General features: G+C 38.8%; 1 protein-coding gene across 1 annotated transcript in view; it reads right to left on the bottom strand.

The window, feature by feature from the left end:
• Window positions 1-19,358, bottom strand: part of fndc3a (fibronectin type III domain containing 3A) — a 72,800-nt gene that overhangs the window by 8,258 nt on the left and 45,184 nt on the right. The window contains exons 9-23 of the mRNA XM_073862814.1: window positions 19,257-19,316; window positions 16,627-16,765; window positions 16,486-16,539; window positions 16,227-16,351; window positions 15,897-16,071; window positions 15,462-15,548; window positions 12,716-12,854; window positions 12,197-12,265; window positions 11,980-12,098; window positions 7,285-7,390; window positions 6,473-6,648; window positions 6,201-6,314; window positions 3,312-3,461; window positions 2,292-2,645; window positions 1,462-1,661 (exon numbers count right to left, since the gene is read on the bottom strand). Coding sequence (XP_073718915.1) covers window positions 1,462-1,661; window positions 2,292-2,645; window positions 3,312-3,461; window positions 6,201-6,314; window positions 6,473-6,648; window positions 7,285-7,390; window positions 11,980-12,098; window positions 12,197-12,265; window positions 12,716-12,854; window positions 15,462-15,548; window positions 15,897-16,071; window positions 16,227-16,351; window positions 16,486-16,539; window positions 16,627-16,765; window positions 19,257-19,316 — 2,067 coding nt within the window. The remainder of the gene's footprint in view (window positions 1-1,461; window positions 1,662-2,291; window positions 2,646-3,311; window positions 3,462-6,200; window positions 6,315-6,472; window positions 6,649-7,284; window positions 7,391-11,979; window positions 12,099-12,196; window positions 12,266-12,715; window positions 12,855-15,461; window positions 15,549-15,896; window positions 16,072-16,226; window positions 16,352-16,485; window positions 16,540-16,626; window positions 16,766-19,256; window positions 19,317-19,358) is intronic.

The raw sequence follows: 19,358 nt of genomic DNA, 5'->3' as shown, positions 1-19,358 counted from the left end.
GCGGTGTGACGATTCTCATGAGAGGATGATTCAAGGGCATCAATTCTGCGCCCAGGAAGCCCATAAGCGTAGTGTACAGAATGATTTAGGCACATCAATTCTGCACCCAGAATGTGCATAAAAATCCGGTCAAGCGCATAATTCCCAAAATAACCATCTGCACACTAAAGCTTTTTACTATGACAGTTTTTTGCAATTAAGAAACAAATATTTAGCATACATAAATGATCAAACACCTATTATATGTTCCCCTAAACACTGCCATGATTAATAATTACTAATGTTTCCTGTAACTTGTAAATCATTTTAAATGATTGATTTTTACATTTTAAATGATACTAGATGTAGCAGAAAGCACTACACACATTTAATTACAATAGTATCGGGCATACATCAGTATCGGCTGATATTCTGAATTCTGGTATTGAGGGATATTGGCACATCCCTAGTAAAAAGACCAGGGGTCTCATTTATAAAGCGTGCGTATGCACAAAACAGGTCTGGAAACGTGCGTACACCAGTTCCCACGCAAAGCTTGTGATCTATAAAAAACACATTTAATGGGAGAATGGGCTTGCAGGGAGGGATCTGATGATGATTTATGTACGCACACTTGCAAGTGATATGTGACTTATAAAGGGAACATTGCTTTGTTTTAGAAGTCTTGGCATATTTTTGGCTTTTGTGCATACGTAGACTTTTAGTAAGGATCCTATGCACAATTTTATAAATTTGGTGTAAATGCCCTCCGAAACGTTTCCGAGACGGATTTAAATATGATCGCTCAAACCACTTGGTCTGGGATGCATTTCAGATGAAACTAGACAAGTGTAAATACATCTAGTTGATGAAACCACATATGTCAGCGCTTTACTTCTCCCAATTAAGCACGTCACTCGCAAGTTAGCCGGAAGAGATCCAAAAAAGACGACACGCTTATTGCTTTATAGAGTGACTACAGTGGATCCAATAAAATAGTCCAATGACAAACTCAATTAGATTAAACAAAAAATTAAACTTGAGAAGTGCTTTTCCCCGTCATAGTCCTATCAGTTATCACACTGTCACGCTCTCAGTCTCCTCTGTACTGGACGCTCCAGCTCATGCTGAGCAAGGAGACACACGTCCCCTACCCATCATACAGTACAACATATAGTAAGTGCTGCCTTTTGTTGCATAAGCCTCATCTTAAGTTTTTTAAGGCGGAATAATCAATAGTGTATTTGCATTTTGCAAAGGAGAGTAGAAGATTGGATTTATATCCTTTTTGCCAAGACGCATTTATGTGGCCTAATGTAAATGAAACAATCAGCGAAAACACATGAAGTGACCAGGTGTTAAAAGGCCCTAACGTGTTAACCGTCTGTGCATTTGGTGCATTCAACTGAGAAGTAATTGACCTTGGAAACTTGCCATGTCACGGCTGGTTAGGATGTCAAATAAAGCTTGAGCAATATAAACCTCCCAAGTTTATCCTCCATTTGGAGATGGTACTGTATAGAGTCGGTGGGCTGGGCCTTGGACGGGCCATCGCCCCACTTGAGCCTGAGGGTCTGGTGACTGATCGCAGTGCACTCCAGACGTGGAGGGAGGGGTGGCAGTGGCTTGGTCTTCAGTTTAAAGGTGTGACTAAAGGGACCTGCGCCCAGGCTGTTCAGAGCCTGGATCCTTATCCTGCAAACATATAAACATCATTACTTTAGTAACAGCTGGTCTTACAGAGCACTTACGCAGATGGCACAGATCCTGATTGGATAAACCGCATTTGAAGCATCTGTAAAATGATAAATAAATGCACCCGATGCCCGTGTTGCCTGGCGACTGTGAGCAGTCTAAATTGCTTGAGAGACAGCGTTCATTTAGATTATTATTATTAATATGAATTTGAGCAGCTTATTAAACACTGCGGATTTTTCAACGCAAGCCACACGAGTCAGTCTTACTATTTTAACGTTAAAAAGACAAGTCAGGTCTTGGATTCTGATTGGCCAGTACAGCGCCAGCCATAATAAAATAAACAATTCAGCAATAGCTATGTTTTTTTCTACATTTTAAAATAATAGTACACTTTATGAATTTATTGAAATATGTGTCAAATAAATCCAAAATGTTGTCTAGTCACATTTGCCTAGAACAGTGGATTGGATCTATGTTGGGCTCTCATTGGCTGCTTTTCCCCCCTTATTATTCATGCATTTCAAACACATTTCATAAATCATGAGATCAACTGTAAATTAACAAAAATACGTACCAAGCTTACGGAGTGACTGACTTTTGTGTTAACAAGTAACCAGTGCCTCTATCCTGTAGGTGGTGTCGGGCTGCAGGTTCTGGATGATATATTTGGTTACAGGCCCAGTAAGGATGGGCTGTTTCTCTCCCAGGTCGATCAGGTACGACGTGATCTCAGATCCGTGATTGCACGGCGACTCCCAGCGCAGCCCCAGGCATGTGGATGGAGAATAGAGGAGCGGGGCGGCCTCTTCGCTATCTTCATCCTCGTCGTCCTCGCCTCTCTCCGTGCCCTCCACTCTCATCTCTGACTCCCGGAGGGCGTGGACGCCGCTGACCACCGCAGGCACCGAGCAGGGCGTCTGACAGTGCACAGCGTCGCTGAAAGGCCCCACGCCGGCTACGTTTAGCGCCTGTAGGAAAACGCATGCAGGTTAGAAAGTTAATAAAGTTTGAACAAGACCGACAGGAGTGGCGAATTAATCTTTAATCTTAAATCTTTAATTTAAAAGATGCTATCCGAGCCGGACGGGAAGTCAACAAGACAGATAATACATTACATGCCCAACGGTACACGACACATTTATAGTAATTCTAAGTAATGAATCTGGCTAAGCACCTTAACTTTAGGACAAATGCTATGCCATACATTAGCAGTAGTCAAATAACTTTAGTTTCTTCAAAGCTCAGACCTGAACTTCACTGAGCATCCATTTAACGTCTGACAAACGGTAAAGTCAAATTGCTCAGATATCCTGAACAAATCACACAATTTAAAATCATCATCCACAGCACAAACACCAAGGGACAGTTTATGCCTCGGCAAGCACCACTTAAAAGGTAACTGCTCTGGATCTCATGACAGTCATACAGAGCAATATTACAACCTATGCAAAAACCCTTGATAACCACTGGGTGGCGCCAACAACGTAACATTGGCAAACACCGCTTCATCTCATCTTTATGAATCATCATCTAAATGATTTGGCTTAAAGGAAGTGCAGGCAAGATCAGAGCTGGTTTATTTCACAAGCCAGATCCATAAATGGCTCACTTAGTTAAAATGAGTGTATTCTCACCTGCACCCTGCAGAAGTAACTGGTGGCGGGCAGCAGACCTCTCAGCTCATGTGTTAGTGCAGCACCGGTGTAACAGATTTGCATACTGCCCTCTGCAGCCCCCCACTCCAGCCGATACTCCGATACGGCCGCTCCGTTACAGTGAGGGGTCTGTAAGGTGTAACAAAAGGTAAATGTAGGAATCAACAAAGATGTTTGAAGGCAAAAATATCTCTATGGTATTTTAGGACTACACATATATAGTATATGGAACAAAACCCTAATGGTCTAAGCATGTTACTAACAGAATAGCATATTTACTTGAGAATCAAAATTACGTAAAACAAATCTTGTTTTCTGAAAAAAAATTATTAAAATGAAGTGAGTTTATGCTTAAAACAAGAAAAATATCTGCCAGTGGGGTTAAGAAATAAACGTAATTCAAGTTTTAACTTGATTCAATAATCTTAATTCAAGTTTATTTTACTGGCAGATATTTCTTACTGTTTTAAGCATAAACTCATATGATTTACATTTTTAGTTTTTTTTACAAAATAAGACTTGGGGCCAGATTTACTAACAGCTTGCACCAGCACAAACCACCATGTTAAGAAACAACTGTCGGGATTTATTAAATACGTGCAGTGGATAATTAGCGCTGAAAAGGTGTGGTCTAGTTATTTTTGCGACTGACCTTATTGCATATGCATTTCTAGGAGTTTCCTTTTAGACACACAATTTATGGAAGGAGATTATTTAATTGATCACGCAACGCAATTTAATGTTTGAGCGCGTGATATTACTGGTATTTGCAGTAGCGCCTCACTGCAGAACACGACATCCAGGGGGTGGGGTCGGATTCAGATCCAGGGGCGGAGCTGGATCCAAATCCAGAGATCTCTTCCCACTGCATTTTGATTGGTCGGCAGTTTTACCACAAGACACGTCATACACGTGTTGTTGCGTTACCATTTCTGCATTGATTCGTAACTAAATTAAGTTATTCTTTTGACAGAAAAACAAACTTTACTTTTGGCAACAATAAAAGTAGTGACTTTAAGGTGAAATGTAAGTGTTTTTGCAATAATATTTTGGATTAAAACATTTCGGGCACTACGAGTAATCATTCAACATGCAGTTTAATACCTATGAATGTATACAGTATAAATATGCATAATTATTAACATATATATGGCAAGTTATTTAGAAATTAATAAATTGAATGTTTATCTTGAACGTGTTTTAACGCGTCTTTGCTTACAGCCATTAGGAAACAGGTTTCCTTAACATGGTTTACATTTTTTCAATGTGCTAATAAAAGATTTCAAATAAATTTGTGTAATGGTTTGTGTGTAATAAGTGGGATAATGTACAGCAATCCGGGGTCACAAATAAATCCCTTCAGTGATAGGCTATCACTGAACATCTCCCTTAGTTCCCCTTACACTAACTGTGATCATCACTTACTAAATTATGAATCATTCTCGACTATATTATTAATCAAACGTACACTTAAACTGATAAGAGCAAACGTTGGTAACCACAGGATGCAACTAATTGCGGGCTGCAACAACGCAAATATACTGGTTCATTTTACGAAACAAAGTATATAAAGTGGGAGGCCACCCCCTGGATCTCGTGTTCTGCAGTGAGGACTATCTCGGTATTTGCGCTATTATTTAACGTAAAAAAGCATCTCAAATTATTTTGCATATGAAATGGCTGCAATTGTTGCTGATAGGAGAGGCATCGCATAGATCAGAGAGCGCATGGTACAATGCAGAGGATTTTAACATGAAATTGTTTATTTGAAATGCCAGAGGAATATAATATTCAAAAAAATATTATTTTTAATTCGCTGGTGGAAGAGGGGTCACACAATAACAGGTGTTTATTCTTGTAAACCTTCATTTTTTATCCTCCAGTTTTTTTCAGTGTACTATGGCTTCGTAGCTGGGATTACACACCCCAGATTTTCTGCTGCGATGTCAGTGGTGCTGAACTCAAGTGCATCAGGCGTTAGTAGATCACTCGCACCTCATTACCTCTGCTTATTGCGACCTTGAACTAATTTGCGCTGCTCTTAGTAAATTGCATTGGTCAATATGGAAATCAGGGCTACGACAAAACGTTGCACAGTGTTTTTTAAAAAGAAATGGTGGTGTGTTGAACACCCTGTTCTGATGACACAAAAGTTGCAACTATGGCAGCTGAGAAGGCCATTTTATATGTTGTTTTTGAAGAATTTTCGGAGACTGATAAATTCATTATAAACAAGTTTTTAATACTGTAAAATACACTCGATGTCCCTGCCCTTGCTGTCTATTATAAAAAATAACACATATGTAATGTAAACCACTTTACTTGGACCCATTGTGCGGGTTGTCTCTTTAATACCTTGTGCTTTATATCATGTTGCTGCTGATCATAGGCTGGCATTTTTGACACACCCACTAAACAAAAGAAAATGTATCTCAAACCTGTTCCACACCGGTGCACACCGTTTCCAGGAAAGAAGTTGTCCAACGCAGAAAACATAGCAAAACGTTGCACATCGGTTGCGCCGGTGTCATTTATTTTGTGCCTTTTTAGTAAATAACCCCTCAGATATTACGAATCCCACCAGCGTTTTTTTTTATTGATCTCTCACGCTAATTTGCCCTGTTTAGTAAATATTGGGTCATTTTGTTTATCGGGTAAACCCATCTAAAAACCACCAAAACAGACATACATTTTTTGCATTTTGAGTGTACAAAAAGCTACATAAGAACTTCAGGGGATATATCTGCTTGACAACTTAAATAATATAGTGAATTGAGATTTAGTCTCATTGAACAGATTTATTGAATTAAACTGGACTTTTCAAAATGTCTTGCTAATTATTATTTTTATTGAGAGTTTGTATCTTACCTCCCAGCTGACGACAGCACACGTCGGTGATCTACAGTTGATATGAGGGGGTCGACATACGTCAGGAGCACCCGGACCTGTAGTTACCTCAGATCGCTCTGAGAATGGCCCGTACTGTTGGTCACACAATAAATACAGACTAATTTGCATGCAGACAAAAACTATACACAGTTATTGTTTATAAAAAGAACAACTAAAAGCGATTACTTGTAACTATAAAGGAAATAATATGTGTGAAAGCTCTGCATCAAATTTGGATCCCGTGCACTCACCCCAGCTTTGTTGCCGGCTCTGAGCCGAAATCCATAGGTCCTGCCAGGCAGTAAACTACCAACCGTACAGTCCAGTTCAGAGCCCTGGTACACCTCCCTGCCCTCATCTGCCTGAGGAACAAACATTTCCATGCTGTACGAAGACACCGGACTACCACCGTCCACCAGAGGGGGTGCTAACAAATTCAAAAACAATCAGTCAATTTCGATCTTAAATCAAATGCATATAAAAAAGGTGCATTCTGTGAGTCTTTGAAATCCAAGTCTGATTATGAGATGTTGAGGATCAAAGTTTGATTTCACATTGATTTTAATCTTTGGCATGACCTTACTCAAATAATATTCAAAAGATATCAAGGTTAGATTTTTACAGAATTTTCTTTAAATTTTTCAGAAAAAAAACCAATTAATCACAAAAAATATAAACTTTGTTAGTGCACTTCCAATAAAGCAGCATGCATATCTTTGCTCGGTAAGTAAATTGGAAAAAAATGTAAATGTGAAGTATCTTCTGAAAATAAGCGAGGGGCGGCGAAATATATTTTAAAGACAGATCTGCTGAAAGGTTATTGGTAGGTTCCATTATCTGAACGCGCTTCTGAGATCTCAGTGTTTGTAATTCCTGACGCATTTCTGCAAATTCATGTGAATGCCGTTCGGTCTGTGAAACGCACCGGTGACATTTAAGAGTTTGATGTCTGTGGTTTTGGGAGAACTTTCTAACTGTACCATCTATCTGGATGACTTAGTCGTTTATTATACAACAGTTTAGATCAAACTGATTTATCTACATGTGTGACAGCAAAACTTACCCCAGCGTAACTGAACTTCTCTGGCTTTGGGTTTGCCCATCACCCTGGGTGGCTGACAGGGGCCAGGGGGAACAGGTGGTGTTTGGATCTGTAGAACCTCTGACAACTAAAAACAAAACACAAACATAAGTCAGAATTATTACAATCCATAAATGTCAAATACAAGCAGCAGTGAAATTTCACATGCCTTCAAAAGCACTACTACTGAAAACGCCTTTAAGCATCTAATAAGATTTAGACATTTTCACTAAGAGTCACGCAAACAGTCGTATAGAGTTTAGTAGAAAGTTATCAATAATGGATCACACGCACATAGTTTTAAATTGGATGTATTTGGAAGCTTAAACGTGCCAAAGAACGCATTGAAATAATCTGTTAAATTGTTTTCTGATATCTACATAGAAGATTTGTGGCTTTATTAAGTTCAAAAATTATCCAGAAACATTTACATGTCCATTTACAAACCTAGGATTGGTCCTTTAAATAAAAATGGTCTATTATTACCTTATTTGGTCATGAATATAATGTTGAGATCTGCTCTGATTGGCTGTTTCTCAGAGCGGCTCTTTCAGTAGCTCTGTGTGTGTGTGTGTGTAAACAGACCTTATGTTTTAGCCGGAATCAGACGAAGATACAAATCTTAAGGAATAATCAATTGTTTTGAGATTGTTAATGGATGTTTCTGAATGGTAAGTTTGTGTTTTTTTTTCAGTATGGACCTGCAAAATGTAACTGTAAGATCAAAAGTAGAACTTCAGCCTAAACTTTAGCATATAGCATTAAAGGCGTTCTAAGCGAATCTGTGTGTTGATTTTTGAAATGTGTTTTCAAACAAACTGAGCGTAGTTAACTCCCCCCCCTCCCTTCCGTGCTATCATGAACGCGCTCAAACCCAACCCCCAAATCCTTCTTAGAATACTTTGTTATGGTTTCTGGTGTAGGTTTGGCCAGTTTGTTATTATTGCAGTTTGTGGAGGCTGGGCTGGCTACAGAGATCGCGTTTTTTACAGTTTGATCAGCGGACAGGAAGCAAGCAGATAGTGAGGAGATGTTTGCTGTATGTAACAAAAAATGTTTTATGGTCTAAAACGCGTGAATTCGCTTAGAGAACCTTTAACCAGCATATAACGCAACTCAGCAGTCACAACTTTGTTTTTAGTATTACTGTGACTAATTTAATGTGTAATTTAATGTTGGGTTAGCCTAATCTCGACTGTAACATCACAGTCAGCGTTATGTTTAGATTGACCTGTTTTTCAGCAATCTATTGCATGCACAAGGTTTATTTAAGATAGAGGAAACAATTGCGTTTGAGGCTCATATATGTCATGTCATTGCCATATGCAAATCTCCTATTATTCATCTAGGATTATGTAAATACAGTTTTATTTACATATTTAGCATTTTTCATTACTCGGTACAACCCTATGTATTGTAGATAGTCTGGTATTGTTACAATTTTATATTTTATTTTAGTACCCTTACATTCTTATAACTCCCTGTACTCTGAATATGGATATATAGATCTATTCAATGTGAACTGTTTGTTTGTATCTACCCATCAGACCGCAACCATGTGAGCATTCTCTCACACGACTGTGAAAAGATGCTGCCAACATGAGTCATAGCTGTGCGCTGGCAAGTCCCGCATGCAGATACGCATCTGTGAAGCGCTGACAATGCCATTACCCAGGGGATCAGGAGACGGAAGCAAGAAATTATTACCAGCCGCATGCCAAAAGCTTCCCATTGATAAAAAGCGTGTTGAGATTCTGATGGCGAGGAGATGAAGGCAGAGGGGAAACAAGCTGGCAATCTCAGTGGAAGCGACCCGATAAACGGGAGGCAGATGACTGCGACAGATTGAAAGAACCTGACCCTGCTCTGCCGCGTGGAGCGAAGCTTGTCTTCTTTAATAAAATAGAAATGTTTTGAGCGATGGTGTTGTGAAACAGTCTACATCCCGGTGAAAAAATAAGTGTGACAGTCTGTAGAGATGAGCGACCTTGACTGATGTGGCTAACCTGGCCCTGGTGTAATAGAGTACAGCATCAAGATCCAGCAAAAGTACATTTTTTCAAAATTGCTCTTTAAAAGCCACCTTCATTAAAAAAAAATCATGCTTAAGAGATACATTTCAAGTGAGAACTGCACTACCCATAATCCTGAAATCCATGAATCAATGACTGTCGCTATTTCCATTTCCACAGCATCAGCAAAGCTGTGTATCAATCAGCTCCCTAGCTCCAAAGTCGTGAATCGGTTTATCGTGTATGCAGGTTCGGGCACTGGTAAGGATCCTAGCTCACATCACATTGAAACATTGTTCATTTTATTTCCTGTGACTTGGTTGCATAAGCGCATTGTAAAAATGAACAGCTGTTATTCATCATCAACATCTCTTTGACTTAACTTTTAAACACTTTTTAAATTATATTTTGAAAAACACTTTCATTAACAATTTCTATCTCTTAAATATCTGTGCGTAAATTTGAAGAAATATTACATTAATCTATATTAAAAATGATATTAAAATTAAATCAAACATTTGTCTTTTCAAAAGTTTTTCTGTGGTTTTCAAGTTTATTGAGTTGTATCGATTTTGGTTGGAAAGATTCAGAAAAGGTCATGTGATTTCTGGTATGGGAGCACAGAGACCATTGATGCTCACTGATTCTTGCATTGCGGGAATTTTTAAGATAACGAACGTTCCAGTGCACTGAAAGGATTTTGCGATTAAGACAAACCTTAAAATGGCCGACTCTTTGATTAGTGCCCTAAACAAGTGAGCTGATTGAGATACAGCCCAAGAATGCACAACAATAGAGTGCCGGAGGGATGATGCATTTTTGGTAGGAAAAACTCAGAAGCGAGTCCCGAGTTTAGCGCTTCCGGTTTCCAGATATTAGGTTAACACAAGATTCATTCAAAGATTTATCCAGAGTATTTTCTTATCAGGAAATTTGTTTTCAAATGTGTTTAATAAAGTTTAAACGAGCTGTCGGAGGCTTGCTGGTGATGGCGTTGTGTGGTTCGCTTGTAGCCTAGCTAGAGATTAGCTTTTAACTTCTAGTAAACGCATTTAGGATTCAATATCCATAAAAGTTGTGTTCATCTGTGACTATCTTATTGTACAAAACGTGTAAGTGTCATAAACTTTAGCTAAACATAGAGCTTATTTTTTGCGATAATCCCATTGATCAGGGGTCTCCAACCTTTTTCCGAGCAAGGGCTACAACAATGGATAAAACAATCTGGAGGGCTAATTTTTTGATAAAGTCTACTCAAAACTTTTTCTTTTACTTGTTGACTTTATTCTATTTTACTGGTTGATACGTTTTATCTTTGTTTAAAATGGTAACATGCATAAAAGAAGCCAGGCTTATATAAAAAAATTTAATAAACGAATAAACTAACACATTAAATAGCGCAAGCTTCGTCAGATAGCGTCTACTTCAAAATGCAAAATATACGTTAGCAACCAATCTTAATCATTAAAGATTTGGGGCAAATATGCAGTTATTTAATGTTAAACTATGTGAGGGGCGCTATGTGGTGCGACAGCTACATTTTATGGCGTAATAGCACTTTTGGGAGTACTTCGACTCGGCGCAGTAACACCCTCCCTCTCCCATTATGAGAGGGAGAAGGGGAGCGGACTTTTCAGGCGAGTCGAAGTACTCCCAAAAGTGCTATTACGCCATAAAATATAGTTCCTCACGCTGATGTGTTTGGTCACTTCTAACTTTATCTCTAAATGGTACCATTGAATGAATGGGGCTAAGCTAAATGCTATCGAAGCGTCGGCTTTACGGCATACGTCACTTCCTCCACTTCCTCAAATTCGGACTTGAGAGCGCAACTATTTATTTTCCTGATGTTTTTGTCATGGCTGAAGCAGCAACTAAGAAAAAGAAACCTAAGGTTTTGTCGGAGGAGACCAGAAAGAGAAAACGGGAGCATTACAGAATAAAAGGAAGGACAAGTATCAATATTGGGACAGCGTTCACTCGCTTGCGTGAATTAAATGAGGAGAAGGGGTTCCTGACCGATGCTGACTTGGCCGTGATGCTTTTGTACTAGTAAGCAATGTTATATTGCTTGCATATATAAGTCGTGTCTGGCACCCGAACACTAATTTTTTTTTTCAGAACATGAATTTTGCTGGAGGCTACATGGGGAGTGAAGAGAGAGACTTCTATCACTTGACGATGTGGCATCGTAGTAGTGTCACAGACTTACGACATGGGCGTCCCGGGTTCGATTCCTTTTTAAGGCAATATTTTTTTATATAAACATTAACCAAGCAACCACAATTAAAACTGGATTGTAAATGTGAGCTATGCAATCTTTTGGCGTTTGAAAAAAATAAAACCCATGAAATTGTATTCATATGACATGCTGGAAGGCACATCTTGGACTTTGTGACCTAAAGAGTTGTCTTCTTTTCCTTTGCGACAGTGCTGCGGCGCTTGTGGCCTCTAGGGGCGTTAGAGGTGAAAAATACATGTCTAGGCCCCCCTAGTGGCCAAAAAGTTCCACAGCGGGCCTTTAATTAAAATGTCTAAACTTAGTTTTGAACAATAAAATTAAAACGTTTTAGACATTGAACATAATTTTCTTCAACTCTTTTTTCATTAAAAAAATGGTGAAACCAAAACCGGTGCAGCGTAAAAAAAGGTGTGCGTTACATACTGGACTCTCTCCTCCGGCGCTGATGCAGTGGACTCTGGCCTGGTATGAGCATCCTGGGCTCAGACCATCACAAACACACTCCGTTGCCAAACCGCTGTACACCTGACTCCAGGAGGAACCTGACAAACACACACACACACACAATCAATGACTTACAATAACAACATTATCAAACAGAGAATGTGCAGACACAAGGAGATATCTGAATGAAACGTACCACTTAAACCATCTGACTGCTCCACAATGTATTTTGTTACATCTGAACCACCGGTATCTTTGGGAGGATCTAAACAGACAAAAACATCTTTGATATTAACAACTACAACAAGTAAATACACTGATAAATACTTCAAGCCAATAACTTTATTAAATAATGTAACCAATGATACAGAAGTGTATAAAATTGGCCTTGCCTTAATAAGTCATTGCAAAAGTTTGAGGTTAACGTGTTGCTAAAATAACTTGAACAGTCTGCATTATATTAATTCCTTTAAATCTTTAATGCGGAGTAAAATAACCTTATAATAAAAATTTCACCTCTCTGACTGCCATTTTGGATGAAAATATGTAATTGAGCTCGTCTCTGTGCATTATGGGATTGTACTAACTACTAAGTATGCATGTAACGCTGCCTTGGAGTTTGGCCAAAACAAGGTACCCAAGAGGGCATTTAAGATGCATTTTCAAGGCAAGAACCAATCAGAGAGCAGCCATTTTCAGTGTGTATTGAACTGACCCCAGGTCAGACGGAAGCTTGTCGGGTGAGGTTTTCCCTTCACTGAGAGCCTGCAGGGGCAGCTCGGTCTGTCAGGGGCCGTGGTGAACTCAGACACAAGGCTGGGGTTACTCTTTCCTTCTGCATTATAGGCAATAACCTGTGATGACACAAATGTGATGATACCAAATAAGTGAAGTATTGAATTTGTTCAAAAGCAGAGCAAACATGGTAATACAGTGATAACTGCTGCATCTTTGATTTCAATTAAAGTCTCTTGTATTAGAAACTTTAATGAAAAATACAATTTTCATGACAAGCCCGCTTCCTAATTCTCATTAATGCAATGCAGCAGACGGTTGAGGTCTATTTATATAAGCTACTCATAATCATACATCAAGGTTGCACTTTCTTTAAATGTACAGTATGCTGTTTTTAATTAAGAACAATAATTATTTCACCTGGATAGGGTGATTTTCTCTGCTGTATTACAGTAATGAGAATCTAATGAGAATCATCATTAGGAATAATGAGAATTGGGAAAAAATTCAAAAATTAAACATCTGGGCATAATGCAGTAATGAGAATTGTGTAAGACACGTCATAGATTGTACTTAATAAAGTAAAAATGTTAATGGCCTTAAAACTAATTCGAAATATAATATCTTTATCCTTCTATTTTAGGAAAATATGTGACCTGGACACGTTCTTCCTGAGAATCACTCACACACTGCCTGTGGAGGGATTACAGATCTGTAGGGACTTTAAAAAACCCTTAAACCATTATTAAATTGATATCCTACTGAAATATACTGTCCAAATCACAGAATGAGGCCGTGTTGTTGTGATTTTAGTTTCTCTGTCATGTGTTATAGTAATTGGCTGTAATTGGGGATGCGAGTGGTCTCGCAGGTAATCAGCCTCTCTCATCAGGATACATGCGGCAGTTCTGATCGCATTAATACACTTTTGTTTTTGGAAACACGATTATGATCAGTCGTCTCTAAAGACAACAGAGAGCAGAGACTGATCTCATCAACCACAGCCTCGCAGGCAGCCGGTGAGGACCGATAACAAAGAAAGAAAAAGAAACATTATAAAGGAAAAAAACTCAATTCAAACGAAAGAAAGAGCAAAGGAAATGATCACATGAAAAACAAAAAAGAAAGATCGACAAAAAGAATGTCAGAAAAGGACACAGACAGAAAAACAAACAAAGTCAGAGAGAAAGCAAGACAGACAGAAAGAAAGACAGACAAAAATACAAACAGACAGAAAAGAAAACAGACAGACAGAGAACATACAGGCAGAAAGACAGACAGACGGAAAAATGACAAAATGGAGAGAAAGACAAAAAGACAAGACAGACAGACAAATAGAAAAAAAGACAGTCAGACAGACAAAAAGAAATACAGACAGAGAGAAAGACTGACAGAAAAAAGACAAAATGGAGAGAAAGATGGACAGACAGAAAGACAAAAAAGAAAGACAAGACAGACAAAGAGATGGACAGACAGATTCAGAAAGACAGACAAATGCAGAAAGACATACAGGCAGAAAGACAGAAAAAAAGAAAGACCGAACGACAGACAGACAGACAGACAGACAGACAGAGAGACAGACAGACAGACACAGACAGACACTGACAGACAGACAGAAAAAGAAAACAGACAGACACAGAACATAGAGGCAGAAAGACAGACAGAAAAAAACAAAATGAAAAAAAAGATGGACAGAAAGACAAAAAGAAAGACAAGACAGACAGACAAATAGACAGAAAGACAGACAGACAGACAGACAGACGGAAAAAGAAAACAGACAGACAGAGAACATAGAGGCAGGAAGACAGACAGAAAGACAAAAAGAAAGACAAGACAGACAGACATACAGACAAAATGACAAAATGACAAACAGACAGACAGAGAACATAGAAGTAGAAAGACAAACAGAAAAAAGACAAAATGGAGAGAAAGATAGACAGACAGACAGACAAAAAGAAATACAAGACAGGCAGAACAGACAGTCAGACAGACAGAAAGACATACAGGCAGAAAGACAGACAGGCAGAAAGACAGACAGGCAGAAAGACAGACAGGCAGAAAGACAGACAGACGCAGAAAGACAGACAGGCAGAAAGACCGAAGGAACGACAGACAAAAGAACGACAGACAGAACGAACGAACGAACGAACGAACGACAGACAGACAGACAGAACGACGAAGACAGGCAGACAGACAGACAGACAGAACGAAAGGCAGACAGAACGAAAGACAGACAGAAAGACAGACAGAGAGGCAGACAGAGACAGACAGAATGACAGGCAGACAGAATGACAGACAGAACGAACGACAGACAGACAGACAGAACAACAGGCAGACAGAGACAGACAGACAGACAGACAGACAGACAGACACCGACAGAATGACAGGCAGACAGAACAACAGGCAGATAGACAGAGAAACAGACAGACAGACATAGACAGACAGGCAGACAGACGGATAGACAGAATGACAGAGAGACAGACAAAGAGACAGACAGACAGAACAAAAGACAGACAGAATGAAGGACAAACAGACAGACAGACAGAGACAGAGAGACAGAATGAAGGACAAACAGGCAGGCAGAATGACAGACAGACAGAATGAAAGACAGACAGAACGACAGAAATGAAGACATACAGAACGAAAGACAGACAGAGACAGACAGAAAAAAGAAAAGAGGAAAGATAGAGACACAATAATTTTGTGCATGTTTATTGTGTTCTTACCCTGAACCTGTATGTGGTGCTCCTGTGTAGGTTTCTTACAGTGTGTGTGAGTTCTTCACCATCATAACTGGGCTGAAACCCATAACCCTGTACAACACAAAACATACACATACATCAACATAACTGACCTGAAACACACAACCATCAACAAAACAAAACATACACACGTGTACATAGATCAACATAACTGACCTAAAACCCTTAACAACACAAATTAATAGATTACTCTGGACTTTGAAACACTCACATACAACGGTTTAAAAATAACTAAAGTAAAGACTTTCAAGACATTTCTAATGTTTATATATCGTCGTAGCACACACATGCAAATCAAATCATTCCCATTTCTTAGCAAATAATGCTTTGTGATTAATCACGGTTAAAATGTCTGATCTGACTGTCATCTGTAAACGTGTGCGACCTGAGAGCACTTACTGAGCCCTCCTCCTCCATCTCCAGCACGTAGCTTATTTCGTCTTCTTTGGGTGAGCCGGTCGGTCTGTTCCACCGCAGACAGAGCCATGTGACTCCGGGCTGAACCAACTCAGGGCTGAGAGGGGGAGCAGGCACGCTGCACGACGTCATGATGGTGACAGGTTCGCTGAACTCGCTATGCAGAGAGAGTGAGATACAACCTCAGCGAAGCGGACACACGGAAAAACATTCACATCCGTCAACACAATTATCTTTCCTTGCTCTCACACCACGCACACATCGCCTAAGGGCTGGAACCGAACACTAGGACACAGTCCACTGGATACACACCTGTCCCCCATGTCGTTTTTGGCTGCTAGGCGGAAAGAATATCTGGAAGCTGGCGAGAGTTTGGTGAGCCTGTACTGCTTCTGTGGGCCGTAGTAGCACTGTTCAAAAACACCCGTCCCCTTTCCCTATACACAGATGAGTGAACAGAATGATTAAACACAAACACAGAAATCTCACCTTACCATAAATCACAAAAAAATGACCAGGTCACCAATTTTACAACAGTTATACAGAAATACAGAGAGAAAAAAACAAGTACCTCATCCCATTGCAGGGTATAGTTTTGGATTTTGGAACCGTTATCACATGGAGCCTACAGAAAAAGCATTTCCTTTAATGATCAGCACATAAGATGTTTATAAGTGTGTATTTGTTAAAGTGATTGTGTGCACGTGTCCACCTTCCACTGCAGGACGAGGCTGCTTTTGGTACCACTAGCTTTTCGTGGTGGGTTGGGGATGTCGGGCTCACAGCTCAGGGTGGTGAAGCTCGCAGGCTCTGAAGGGACGCCTTGTAAACAGTTACACATGGCCTGGACCCTAAATCATACAACACTGTATCAGTACACTAACACACTATTAAAACACCAAATTAAACACAGATTAAAGCAACTGGGTTACGGTAATAGTTCACACAAAAATAAAAATTCTTAGTTAAATCAAGTTAGGATGTTGCATGTTATTGGTTCTTAAATACGATTTGAAAGCTATGGCACAAAAGGCTATTCTGTAAATGACTTCAATTGCACTTTATTTATTAAATATTTTTGGCCAATTATTTAACAGTAAGTAAGGAGAGGACATGAAAGTATAGGGAGAAGAAAGGGGTATGAGATCGGTAAATGACCTTGAGCCGGGAATCGAACTGGAGTTGTCAAAAGTGCGAAAGCACTACATGTCGGAGCGCCGCCCACTACACCATCGGCTCCAACCAAAAGCACTTTATTTTATACTGCAGTTATGTGTTTATATACTTACACCATACTAACTCAAAATACTGGTATATGGGTTAGATTCAGGGCTGTACCCATTTTTTTCTCCTAGGGGTTTTTTCAAACCCTAGGGAGTCAGCTGACATTGTCTTAACTTAGCACCCTCTTCTATGCATTACATTATTACTACGCTCACTAGTATGGTTTAATCTTAGCTGCCGTATTTTGCTGCTTATGTAGATTTTTCTGTATCTATTAATGTAAAGCTGCTTTGAAACAATTTTAACAATTGTGAAAAGCGCTATATAAATAAAATTACATCGAACCGTACCTGGTAAGTAAACTGCAACTTTTTATAGGTGATTACATAATTGCAGGTACATTTGGTGTACAAAGTGATTATCTTTCTTCTTTTTTAAGTATTTTAATTAGGACTGTCAAAAGATTAATCGCGATTAATCGCATATAAAATAATTTGTGTTTGCATAATATATTTGTGTTTATTGCGTGTAACTATTATGTATATATAAATACACACATATATGTATTTAAGAAAAACATTTATTTATTTATGTTTATTTATGTATATATATATATATATATATATATATATATATATATATATATATATATATACGTATATATATATATATATATATATATATATATATACGTATATATATATATATATATATACGTATATATATATATACTTTTTATCTTTCTTAAAAGTATACATGTATGTGTGTATTTATTAGGGATGCACCGAATCCATATTTTTTAGGTTCGGCCGAATCCCGAATCCACCGTTTAAGATTCGGCCGAATCCGAAACCGAATACCGAATCCTACTCGCATCCTTATTCCATTAACACAGTAAAGCACATTAATGAAGTAAACAACGCCCACAGTGTATTTTTCATTTCATTTTATTTAATTTTAACTGTACATTATGCCAGGATGACAAGTTGGAAAAACTATTTTGACAATTACCATAAGCCTATGCATAATGAAAGCGATGCGTTGCAACACGTTCGTTTTTCCAATAAGCAAGCAGCTCCGCGCTGAAAACTATATTTAACTTTGAGTGAGAAGCTCCGCTCGTCAATGTCAGTTTTCACACGGCCGTCCAATTACAGTGGAGGAGGGGCGGGACATTACCACAGCAACCAACCGGCTCACAGCTGAAGCATCGCAGCTACCAAGCGCTCGGCTGAAAAACAGCTGGCATTCGGCGTCCTCAAGGCGTTTTCAGCCGTGTTTAAAAGTTTTGGTGTGTCCAGCCCCTAAGGCTCACCGAAAGCAAAAGCTCATCTCCACGTCAGCACCCGATGTGCGTAATCAACGGCCGCGTGACATCGACCAGGGTAGCGCAAGCCTAGGGGTCGGTGGAAAAAAAATCTAGGATTCGGCCGAACCTGAACCCCGTCAAAAAGCCCAGTATTCGGCCGAATCCGAATCCTGGATTCGGTGCATCCCTAGTATTTATATATACATAGTAATTACACAAAATAAACACACATCTATTATGCAAACACAAACTTTTATTTTTTGTATGTGATTAATCGCAATTAATCCTTTGACAGCCCTAATTTATTATTTATATATAATATAAAATATTTCAACATCTAAATAAATATATATGCCCATGTAAACATGTATTTATATATACAAAATTATTACACAGTGCACAAACACATACACACATAATATTATTATGCAAAACAAACTTTTATTTTGTACGCGATTAATCGCGTTTAATCTTTCGACAGCCCTGATTTAAAAATGTAGGTACTCATCATTGTCATATAAAAATATTGTATTTTAGAAAGTATTTTATGTAGTATTAAAAAGTGTCTTGTATAGCTAAAATTATGATTTCCTGTTGTCCGAATTAATCACTGTCAACTAAGTAACTGTCAAGCTCTGTATTTAAATTAATTAAAAAATAAAACAAATGGTGTGGGGGGGATGACTTTGGACACAAAAAAAACTAACCAAACTAACCAAAATAATTTTGTATGATTTATTTCCATTTTCAAACGAACTGTTTCTTAAAACGTGTCAAATGTATAAGACACTGGCAGTGTTGACACAAACCTGACATGGTAGTCTGTTGCTGGTCGTAAGTCTTGTAAAGATGTACTTAGTTCCGCACCACTGGGTCAAAACAAACAAAAGACAAAGTAAAGTAAAGCTTTG

The sequence above is a fragment of the Misgurnus anguillicaudatus genome, chromosome 24, assembly GCF_027580225.2.
Source record: "Misgurnus anguillicaudatus chromosome 24, ASM2758022v2, whole genome shotgun sequence".
NCBI classification, from domain to species: Eukaryota; Metazoa; Chordata; class Actinopteri; order Cypriniformes; family Cobitidae; genus Misgurnus; species Misgurnus anguillicaudatus.
This window is presented reverse-complemented; position numbering and strand designations above follow the sequence as displayed.